Source organism: Moschus berezovskii, chromosome 1 (assembly GCF_049115385.1).
Source record: "Moschus berezovskii isolate FMDL1 chromosome 1, NW_MosBer_1.0, whole genome shotgun sequence".
Classification (NCBI taxonomy): Eukaryota; Metazoa; Chordata; class Mammalia; order Artiodactyla; family Moschidae; genus Moschus; species Moschus berezovskii.
Window position 1 is genome coordinate 150,780,715 of NC_142460.1, and position 12,165 is coordinate 150,792,879.

Consider the following 12,165-nt stretch of genomic DNA (forward strand, 5'->3'; position numbering starts at 1 on the left):
ATTGCCTTCTCCGCTAGTGGTAAAAAAAAACCCACCTGTCGATGCAGGAGACCTAAGATAGGGAGTTCGCTTCTAGGGCCAGGAAGATCCCCTGGAAGAGGAAATGACAACCCACTCCAGTGTTCTTGCCTTGAGAATTCTGTGGACAGAGAAGCCTGGAGGGCTACAGTCCATGGGATTGCAGAGTCAGACACAACTGAGGTGACAGCACAGATGACAGGACATGCCAGGGATTTGGCTTCAGGACAGTTCAGAGCTGGAACCACATTTAGTGGATCTCAATTTCTTCAGGACCTGCTATAAGGTTATGCCATGGGAGAAAAAGTGATGAAAAATTTGGGAGAATCTTCTGTATGTGGCTGACTGCTGGGGGTCTGTCATTAGAGGACTCAGCAAAGGAAGGGCTTGATGTGCATAGTTGTGTGTTTGGTTTTGTGTGCGAAGCAGATGATGTGCAGTGTCCTTTGGCTTGTGATGTTCCATTTTCCAAGCGATTTATTGAGGGACATATCCTTAGGGTGTGAGAGTTGGACCATAAAGAAAGCTGAGTGCTGAAGAATGGATGCTTTTGAATTGTGGTGCTAGAGAAGACTCTTGAGAGTCCCTTGGACTGCAAGGGATCAAACTAGTCAATCCTAAAGGAAATCAATCCTGAATATTCATTGGAAGGACCGATGTTGAAGCTCCAATACTTTGGCCACCTGATGGGAAGACCTGACTCACTGGTAAAGACCCTGATGCTGGGAAGGGTTGAAGGCAAAAAGGGAAGGGGGCAGCAGAGGATGAGATGGTTAGACAGCATCACTGACTCAGTGGACATAAGTTTGACCAAATTCTGGTAGATAGTGAAGGACAGGGAAGTCTGGTGAGCTGCAGTCCACGGGGTCGTGGAGTTGGACATGACTTAGTGATCAACAATGTCCTTTGGCTACTCTATGTCCTTTATATGGCAGCTTTGTCATAAATTAACTGACCACGTATTTGTGGGTTTATTCCTGGACGCGTTCTTCTATTCCTCTGGCCCGTGCATCTCTTGTACCATTTCTAGTGTCTTATTTCTGTAGCTTCAGAATATGAAGTCAAGGACAGAGTTTCCTCCGGCTGCTGGTCTGTCAGGCTCCCCTTGGCTGTTTGGGGTCCTCTGTGTTCCATATGAACCTCACACGATTCAACCCAATCTCCAACTGCCTCCTATGCCTGAGACTTCTCTCAGCCAGAGCAATCTGAAAAAGCCAAGTCCACCATGTCACTCCACTGCTCAAATCCCTCTCTCATTGCAGGATCTTACCAGTCCCGCTTACTCATTGTGTTCTGGCCACACTCATCTCCTTGCTTTTTTGAGATGGGAGGCTCTTTCCTTACATTTCTGTAAGACTCCCTTTCCTCATCTTCCTCAGATCTTGGTTCAAATGTAACCTTCCTGGTGAGGTCTTGCTGGAGAAATCTTAGAATTCTAAGTTTATTCTAAACTTAGAATAAATGTTTACTTTTTAAATATTTACTCATTTATTTAGCTGTGCTGGGTCTTAGTTTTGGCACACGGGCTCTTTGATCTTCATTGTGGTGTGTGGGATCTTTCGTTGAGGGATGCAATCTCTTAGTGGGAGCATGTGGGATCTAGTTCTCTGACCAGAGATTGAACCCGAGTACCTTGCACTGGGAAAGCGAAGTCTTAGCCACAAGACCACTAAGGAAGCCCCTAATATTAAACTGTATCCCAGCCCTTCCAGCCCCATACACAGCACGGTCTCCCTTCCCTGCTTTACTTTGCTCCGTAATACTTCTCACCATCTGACACATTTTACCTCTTCGTCTAATCTGCCTTCTCTCCTCAGAATGCAAGCTGCAGGGAGGCAATCGTTGTGGCTGTATTCTTACCTGACACCAACTTCTGATGTAGCGTTTAAGAGACTGGGGATCAGGATGTGGAATTCATGTTAGCCCATATTGCAGTGTTCCCCAAAATTTTAAAAAATGCCCCATATTAACACAAATATTGCAGGCTCCATACTGCAAAGGGCCTCTGGACGAAAACTGTGGTCTCACCTATGCATTTGTATGGGTCAAGATTTTGTTGAGCTTTTTCTGTAGTATGAACTACAAAAAGAGGTGTTTGCACTTTCAAGTGTACAAACTTTATTGACTATGCCTTGTCAAACTATGTCTGAGCCATCTCCTCAGGGAGATTCTAGCATGCCTCTTGAAGCATCCCTCAGTCTGCCCTGCACCAAGTCTGTCTAAAATGATGGGTGCTTTTTTTAACAGTGCAGTGTGGCCTTCTCAATTCTGGGTGGAGTTGAGAATATGTGTTAAATTTGGAAAACAATGTTGTCAACTCTAGACAGAACTTTTTTTTGGTGAGCAAAAACTCCATGTATCTAAGACCATGTCAAAAAGTACATCAATACAAAGAAAGCACAAAGGCTTTGATAGTATGAAATAAAGAGAATTTGACACAACGCAGAAAACTAAATGAATCCAAATAGAGCTTTAAGCAGGTTACACCTTCTCTGCTGTTAATACCTAGACATAAGCTTAAAACATGGCACCAAATGGGTCACCAAACTAAGACGTCACATGGCAAAATGATAAGCCGGAGAGTGAGACTTTCAGCCGCAAGAGACTAAACCTCAGGGGAGGATATGAATGGGGAATGAAGACCCACGGTCTCTGGACGCGGGTCAGTGTATTTCTGAAGTACATCATGTACACCCAAGGAAGGTATTCTCTGAGGACCACACTGGCCATTGAGACTTAGGGTAGTAGGGAAACACACCGGTAACTGCCACAGGAAGGGACTCTGCTTGGCCTCAGGTGTCTCTTATTTTGGAATCATGAAACTTGAAAAGGGAAATCCACCAAAAATATGGTCTCCTCTATCTGAAGAACTAGCTTGTATATGAATAAAATTTGCATAGAACCTCTTGACGTTTCTAAGGTCTTTTTTTTTCAAATGACGAGTCTATAGATGCCCATTATATCCAGCTGACTGACGTTGAGTTCAACTATGTCCTTACCAATTTTTCTAAGGTCTGTTCTAATACATGGGCTTGTGTGCGAGTCTGGTATTTCAATAAAAATAAGATGCTTAAGAGATTCAGAACCCTCTTCCTTCATCTTTCCCAACCTTCAATTCCTCTGGAGTTGCAGGGGCTAGGTCTTATCAAGGTTTGTTTAGAAATAATAAGAGGCTGCTGAGGGTAGTAATGGGGAAGATCCTGGCTCCTTTCACTGGGGGCACAAGTCAGCTCTAAACTGTGGACTCAGATGAGTGGAATATACTCCCACACACTGGACATGCACGGCTCTCGGGAATGACGGGTCCTGCACAGCACCTGCATATGGCAGGTCCTCAAGACAAGTCTGCTGAATGAATAAACAAGGACCTCGGTCCAAACAACCAGCCCAGATAAATGCCACAGGAAATTTCTGCACCCTTTTCAGATGGCTTGCTCTTCTGTTATTGAGGACTCCTCACTTGCGATTCCCTTCCTAACAGGTGAGTTACGGTCATTCTAAATGAGCAGAGATACTTACAACAGTGAGAAAGTGAGGTCACGCAGAGTGGACAGGGTTCTTGTAATTTATTTGTTATTTCCAAGCGACAGCTACAAAAGTTTTTAATTTTTATAATACTCTTGATAAGAAAATAAAATTTAAATAAAAATACATTCTCAACAATACAACATGGTTACACAAATTCACTACATTAAGTTTTGATAACTTACATTTTCAAACTGGACACTGTAAAAACCAATATTTACTAGCAACATATTAATTTCCAAGTTAATAAAAATGGAAGCAGATAATATCAATCGAGACTGGTATTTTAACTCTAGAATGAGTCCTGTAGTTTTCACATACTGTAAGGACACCTAAAAGGCTTTGTAGCTTTTTGTCTTTACAGGATGTACCGTTAGAACAAACTAAAGGTGCTTTTACTTAAAATGACATCTGTCTTCTAAAACTTGGCATGAATAAGCCTTTCTGAAAAATGAATGAAGTTAGGCTTCAGAAACAGAAACAAAAGCTACATCATTCATCACCCCCCTTTTTTTTTTGTACAATAAGCAAAGCCTTGTTTTGACACTTAAATCATTACCCGTGATATTATAAACATATTTCTTTGGCAAAGAAAATAGTTCAATTTGATAAATTATATTCCTGGGAGTAAAAAAATGTTGCTATTGCCCATTATCATATTAAATGAATATTAAAAAACAAAGCTAAACAAACAACAACAACAAAACAAGCAACACACCACCATAATTTCAAATGATGGAAATGCCTAAACTAAGAACCAAATTGGCATTTATGGCAAGAGTTTCTCCATATCATCCTTTGCTTTCTTTCTTGGGGTTTTCAGGGCTTTAGGGTAAAGTGAGCTGCCATGTATTTTTCAAGTTTGGAAAAGGGAGAGAAAGCAGATCAGGTAGTAAAAATCAAAGTACTCATAAGTAACAGTGGAGGAATGAGGCCCTTGGAAGGAAGTAAAAGTACCTCAGTTATTTTTGGGTCCCACTGACATGGTCTCTTATTTTAGAAGACTTTCAAAGAAAATTTCATTTCACATTACTTGTTTTTTTAGGCTGTGCCAAGGTGGTTAATTCCAGTCAAACTGGCTGTTTAAGAGTGAAGAAATGAATTAGTAACTGAATTCTTCTTTTCAAATTCTGAGTTACATATTCAGACAGCCTTGGTCCCTTTGAGAACACTGTGATCTTTAAAAACAGTCATAACTTGGTATTATGTTACCAAGGGCTTGATATTAGAAATGTTAGAATACAAGTCAAGAAGCCACTAGAGAGCAATGAGTGGTACCTGGCAATGCTCACATGGCCTTTCCAGGCAGACATTCAGAGACTCTGAAAAGGAAATTTCAATCTGAATAAAATTCAACAGTGAGAAATGGATTAAATGGCAAAATTCTTTCACACTGATGAATCAGTGGAGTTTATGGAATCTACAAGCTCATAAAATTTTAAAGACTTTTTCAAACTTGTCTTTAAATGGGCCAGGAATAACTTAATGCAGACTAGGACTGATCCTTAAATAAAACTAACTGATTTTTACAAGTCCTTTAGAGAAATACATTGCTTAATTATAATCATTTATGAAACTTTGATTGTTTGCCAATGGTCTTTAAAAATAATTACCCAGTAACATTATAATTTAAAAACAATTACTCACCAATAACATAATTGGCAAAGTATATCGTGAAATATAGCTTATGCTCAGGGAAACAAAAAAGCACTACTAGGACTTACACTAATAAGTCACAGTTTTAAACAGAAACATGTAAAATACTCCAAGGTTCAAAGTACCACATTTAGAAAATGCTTTGAATTTAAAAACACATAATAAGAGTACCATGGTTTTTAATACTGATGAAGCAAAGTGTATCCCTCTTAACTTCAAGGTGGCAACTTGCTTCGATTGCTTATTTACAGTTATGATTTTTAGGATAAAGGTACATTATTAGGGAAAAACAGGATTCAAACAGTTGCTTGCCCAATTCCATTTGGCTAGCGGGCAATAAGGAAACAGCAGTGAAATATAAACATTTTCAAGAAAGCATTATTTCTAGACTTAAACACTGATCATTCAACTGATCATAAAGGTTAGATACCATGGAGTATCTGAAGTATAACCTGGGGTCGCCCAGATGAGTAAAGTGCGCCGAGTGACCGTCCTCGAGTTGGATCTCACCCTCACGTGGGGAGGAGGGCGTCCCGTGGTGGTGGCCCTTATAACAGTGGAGTAACGAGTGAAGTCAAGTGATTGTACCACCACCCGTTCCCATTGTTTACTTTCTCTTCTTTTTCAGAAGTGAAGTCCTTAGAAGTCACAACAACCTGAACACTCAAATAAAAAATGTGAGTACCTGATGTTTAAACGGTGAAAAAAAATTTAGTGGTCTGGTTTTATTTCATCTGCCATCACTCATCCCACATGTAAACAAGATGCAGACAACAGTACATGTTCCCTGATTTCTCCTATCTGAGCTCTGTTTGCATCTCTAAATAGGTAAAAGGGTCCACCAACTTTCAAGGATGCTGTGGTAGTTTTCTAAAGTTTCTGTCACTGTCTCTAATGTAATCTGTAATGACCGATGGGCCAAAGGAGATCTTTTTTGTTTGTTTTTTTTTGAAGAGGAAGGGTCTAGATGAACTAAACGGAAAGCTCTGAATAGTCATGGATTGAAATTTTCTAGTAAAACACAATGTTGGCAGTATAGAGCAGGCACGAATGGTAGTGAAAAGTCCACAGAACACGGAGTGTTACAAGAAGAGGTGGTCTCTTGCTATGGAGGAGTTCTCCCTTTGTTATAAAGCTTCTTTAGGAAGAGCCTTTCTATGAAAAAGAAGTTGCAGAAACATGGCTTTCGACACGTAAGATGTGAAGGGAATCCTGGGTTGTAAATTCTCTAGTGAAACATCACACCAGAATTTCCAAACAGTTTCAATTATTAAATATTAAATACAATGTGAATGCAGGTGACAGTGAAGCCGATGTTCATTCTTAAATACTATGAACAGAATATACGATGAATTGAAAAACTCCAACAAAAATATTTTCCAGTTCTTCTGAATCAATTGGCCAAACTCTAAAATATTTTCCCGATTGGATTTTCCCTAGAAAATAATAAAAACATTTTATTAAATAATAAAATAATAAAAACATTTTTTTCAAACGTTGAAGAAAACTAAAAAGTAACATATAGTATCCAGTGTCTGGAATTCTCTCTTGATAAGCTCTCATGCTAAGTCCTATCTCACTGATTTAGCAAGCTTTTAGTGACTATGGAGTAAATGTCAGGCACTGTTTTAGAAACTATGGACACAGAGGTGAAGAAAAATGACAAAACCCTTGGCCCTGTGGAGCCTATATTCTGGTACAGAGAAAATAAGATAATCAAATAAAATATTTAGCACAAGAAAGAGTGGTAGGTTTTAAGAGAGAAAAATACAACTGGAAGGGGTATAGTGTGTGTGGGTACAGTGGGGGAGAATACTATTTAGAAAGGATGCCAAACACTGGCTAGAACTTCATATGGAAACCTGCCATGGCTCCAAGAAAACTGGATTACGTTACTGTTGGAAGAGAACAAAATATACTAATGTATAAAAGACAGTAGCAGGATGCTTACAATAACCTTTTTAATGTACTGAGCCTTTCATCTAGGCAGAACACAAATATTTATACCTGTCAAACTGATTTTCATTGTTTATAAAACACAATTAAAATGATCAATCCACATAAGTTAAAAAAAAATACTTAAAATGGTTGTGGCCAAGATTCAGAGTCCCCTTATTAATCAGTTCTATGGCTTCCCTGATAGCTCAGTTGGTAAAGAATCCGCCTGCAATGAGGGAGACCTGGATTCAATCCCTGCATTGGGAAGATCCCCTAGAGAAGAGAAAGGCTACGCACTCCAGTATTCTGGCTTGGAGAATTCCATGGACTGTATAATCCATGGAGTCACAAAGAGTCAGATATGACTGAGCAATTAAAAATAAAAAATGACCTTGGCCAAGGCACTTAACTTCCCTGGGCCTTAGTTTCTCTATCTGTGAAATGGGAATATAACCGTGGTGGGCTGGTGTAAGGATCGATGAGTGTGTGCGCACTGTGGCAAACATTTATCTGCTGGTCCAAGAACCACCCCTTCCCATCTACCTCTGTGCAAATAGAAGCCTGATTCTAGTGCTGGTGCTGGGCAGCCCCCATGGTTCAGGGGAACCTAGGGTAACTTTAGACAAGGCTTCTTTCCTTTTGAGGAAGAAACAGCTCCTTCCGCCTCTGGACACTATTATTATAAATGTGAACTAGTGCAGACAGGTGTGACAAGGGCACCAGCCTGAAGAAGACAGAAATCATCTTGTTGAAGATGGCTGAGTGGCTGGATCGTCCTTGATGACAGTGTTGAGCTGAACTAGCTAAATGTAGAAATTAAGGCTTTTAATTTGTGAGATTGAACATTTTCCTATTATTTAAGCCACTGGGATTTTCTGTTACTTGCTGCCAAAAAGAATCTAACTGATGGAATGTAAAGTACCTGGCATGTCTAGTGGTAAGGAGGAAGGTCCTTAATAACTTGTTGCTGTTTCTATCAGTGTCCATCGGCCTCTGAGATAGATCCAAAGCATCAATTATAAAATACTTCTAGCACTTTCAAAGCTAATTTTTTTTTGTACTTAGGATGTATAAAAGTACTGTGACAGATAAAGAAGAGGATCAGTAAAAACCAAAACAAGAAACTGCTAAGTATTCAATTCAATGATTAAATTGAAATGTAACATTGAAAGTGATGATAAGGTACTGCCCCAACACAATGAATGACGCTAGAATTGAAAAAGATCCCTGCAGAAGTAACTCAGGAGATTCCTGTACAAGAGAAAGGTTCCAAGTGGTTCCAAGTTGGTCTTGAGAGATGAAGGTAGGCAGGAGACCTGCACTTCAGAGGTGAGTAGAAGGTAGCAGAAACAAGCTCAAACTATGTTCAAAAATGTCTAAAGTATCTTAACATACTTACTTGCTCCCGTATTTTGCACTACTTGATCTTTTCTTCCTATACTTTTCATGAGGTTCATCTAGCTTCTCAATGACACTTTTTATTTGTTGAATTGTCTTGAAGGTTGTTACAGAATCCTCGATTACAAAGTTGGAGTAGTCATCAGGCTCTTTCTGTGGTCCTTGATAGACTGCTATAGTTCCACAAGCCTCTACAAGAAGAAATGAAATCTCTGATCAGACAACTAAATTAATTAAGTATAATCCGTAATATAAATAAAAACTTTTCAAGAGGGGCTCAAGCTGGGAAAAGCTCCCTTGGAAATGCATAGACAACCAAAATCCATAATTTTATTAATTATGATAATTACATTTATGCAAAAACAGTATTTTTACTTAAAGAACTCCCTTTGGGAGTTTGTCAGCTTCCATATAGGTAACATTTGATAAACCTATGAGTACTTTTGACTTTAAGATAATGCCAAAGCAACACTTCAACTGGTAATGAAGGATCATGGTTATATAAAAGAATTTTAATTACATACTTACCTTCCATTTTCTGCAGCTTAAGAAAACTGAGGGTGAAAAGGGAATAAATTCTTTCTATTTCTCTGTCTTCATCAATATCTATTTGGATGTCTGCAGGAACACCTCTATGTAAAAATGAAATAAAAGACATTGGAAAAATATCATTCTGTTAACATGCTAAACACCTCTGACGGTTTGAGACTGAAAACAGAAACACAGAATTTTGTAAAAGGAACCTTAGGAATCTAGTCTAACTTGATAATCAAATAGAATGAGATCCTTAGGTTTGGTCATTATGTGACTATACTCAAAAGGAAGAGGATTTTAAAGTGCAATCATTTTCATTACCTATGCTTCATCATATTACTTTATAAGTCTGTAAAGCTACCATGGTTGTTCCACACAATTAGAACAAGAATGCTATGCCCTTCTTCCTCAATACCTTGCTCAAGTTTGCACATCTATTTAAACACTGCCGTCCTTTTTTTGACTTGTGAAACCACAATTTATCGAGAACATTTTCATCACGCCAAAAGAATCTCTGTATTCATTAAGTACTCCCCATTGCCCCCTCCCTCTAATCCCTAACAACTGCTAATCTACTTTGTCTCCACAAATTTACCTATTCTGGATGCTTCATGTAACTGTTACCCTAAAGTACATGGCCTTTGTGTTGGACTTCTTTTTCTGGCTTCTTTTCAGCATATTTTCAAGGTGCATCCATGCATGGATCAGGACATCATTCCGTTTTATGGATGAACAATATGAATACAGCATATTTAAGACGCTGCCTTTTTAATCAAAAAGAAACTTACGCAGTACATGGCTTGCAGCCGAGAGCGTTTTCACTGGTCTCCAGACAGCAGAGCCAGTTTCCGTTTAGATACGCGGAGGGGTGGTAAGAGCTGAGTCTGTTCTGATTGCATCGGCTCACCCTGCAGAGCACATCTATCCATTCATTAGCTTCTACACAATTGTTTGCCTGGACATAGAGTGGTTTCTCCGTGTGTATCACTTGGAACATCTTCACAGACAATTAAGACAAAAAGTTAGAAACAGTCTAAAAACCAAACACAGTACAAAACACAAAGAGGTACAGAACAGAAATACAGTTTGCATGGCTAGGTAACTGTTGCTCAGGTATATCATAAACTGTGATGTCCCCAGGACTGTTTGAGTTACATGGTACTAAACAGTACAACAGAAGATAATTTTTAGAAACCACACAAGTCCTAGGGAAGGGGCTATCATACAAATAGGAATAAAAGGAGAGAATTTCAGATAGAGGAAAACCTATGGGTAAAGAGAGCAGTGGGAAAATAGAAACAAGGAAATCATCTTGGTTATTTGAGTGCACTGCTATTTGTTGGTATGTAATGAAAGGCAGCAGAGGATTAGGCTGCACAGACCGGCTGGGACTATATTCTGAAAGTCAAGCTGAGAAATTTGATGAAACTCAAGTACTGAGAGAAGTTGTTTAGTCACTCAGTTGTTTCCAACTCTTGTGACCCCATGGACTGCAGCCCACCAGGCTCCTCTGTCCATGGGATTTCCCAGGCAAGGATACTGGAGATGGTTGCCATTCCCTTCTCCAGGGGATCTTCCCAACCCATGGATCGAACCTGCATCTCCTGCACTGGCAGGTGAATTCTTGACCACTGAGCCCACTGAGTAAGAATTCTTAACTGAAAAAAGTACCTTTAATTTAATAGGTGAGGTGGACTATACAAAGCATCAACAGTAATGGACAATTTTAAACAGTTATTATAAGATATTAATGATTAAAAACAAATACTAAACCTCTTTTAAAATTTTCAGCTAAGTAATATATGCAGTTTGAAAAACTTTAAATTATATAACTTACATTTTTCTTGTTGAAAGAGCTCTCTTCCAGTTTTTCCACAGCAAGAATGTTTTTCACTGGAATTGTGTAAATTGCATCTTTGCCTAAATTATAAAAGAAGTAAGATAAAATTAAAATAATTTTCATCAGAATTATAAAGGCGAAAGGTTAACTCTATATGGTTTAAGATCATTCTCTTGACAGTGGGTGTGTAAGTAACCTAAAGATTTCCAAATGGTGCATAATAAATATGTTTTATGGACCAAAAATAATTTTCATTGTTTTCCACGAAGTGACTTCCTCTTTATTAAATTAAAACACTTTCATGGAAAAATTAGGGAATAAATTTGATCTCTGTAGAAAATAAAAATGTTATTGTACAACAATAATTATATGGAGGCTGAAAAAATACGTAATTAACAATAAAGGCCTACTCAAAACTTGCTGAGACATGGAATTTTCTTTCATGGAGTTATTACATAAACAAAGAATCTGACTGTACCTAAGTGGATTTTTCTGCTTCTCCAACCTAATATTTAATTAAGGAACCCTCAAAACAATTATTTGAAACTGAATAATTGTTTATTACTGTTGCCTAAAGACTCTGATGCTGGGAGGTATTGGGGGTGGGAGAAGAAGGGAATGACAGAGAATGAGATGGCTGGATGGCATCACCGACTCAACGGACATGAGTTTGAGTGAACTTCGGGAGTTGGTGATGGACAGGGAGGCCTGGCGTGCTGTGATTCATGGGGTCGCAAAGAGTTGGACACGACTGAACTGAACTGAACTGTCTGGTCAGGTGACTAGAGATACCAAATTTACTTTAAGAGATACAGGGAATAAAAAATTTTATTTGGTAGTGTGAATCATTAACCTAATTTAAGAATTTGGAAATTTGTTTGCTAAAGGGGCTCCATTTCAACTTAAAATTTACTTGAATAAACTACATTCATATAGTCATAGAAACTAACCAAATATAATCGTGAACTTTTCTGGTCATTTACATTATAAAATATGGTTCTTAGAAAATGAAAGCTCTGCTTCCCTTCTCCCAACAAACTTCATTTTAATGACTTGTGGGCTGAAGTGCTGAAGGTGAAGATCTTTTATATTATTCATGGATTAATGTACAGCTTTTGGGTTAAAGACACTGAAAAGGTTTTCTTTACTGAACAGAGAAATTAATAAAGAGTATTTACTAAGCTTAGTTCCTGCTGTAAAATCTAAAATATGTGTAATTCAAGTAGATGTGTGATATACAATATATTTTAAAGTCA

General features: G+C 38.5%; 1 protein-coding gene across 2 annotated transcripts in view; it reads right to left on the reverse strand.

The window, feature by feature from the left end:
• Window positions 1–3,567: 3,567 nt before the first annotated feature.
• The window catches only part of RASA2 (RAS p21 protein activator 2), a 126,823-nt gene continuing 118,225 nt past the window's right edge, over window positions 3,568–12,165 (reverse strand). For both annotated transcript variants that reach the window (XM_055412637.2, XM_055412627.2), the window contains exons 20-24: window positions 10,907–10,989; window positions 9,858–10,066; window positions 9,064–9,167; window positions 8,537–8,726; window positions 3,568–6,635 (exon numbers count right to left, since the gene is read on the reverse strand). In XM_055412637.2, the coding sequence (XP_055268612.1) occupies window positions 6,608–6,635; window positions 8,537–8,726; window positions 9,064–9,167; window positions 9,858–10,066; window positions 10,907–10,989 (614 nt within the window). In that variant the 3' untranslated portion in view covers window positions 3,568–6,607. The remainder of the gene's footprint in view (window positions 6,636–8,536; window positions 8,727–9,063; window positions 9,168–9,857; window positions 10,067–10,906; window positions 10,990–12,165) is intronic.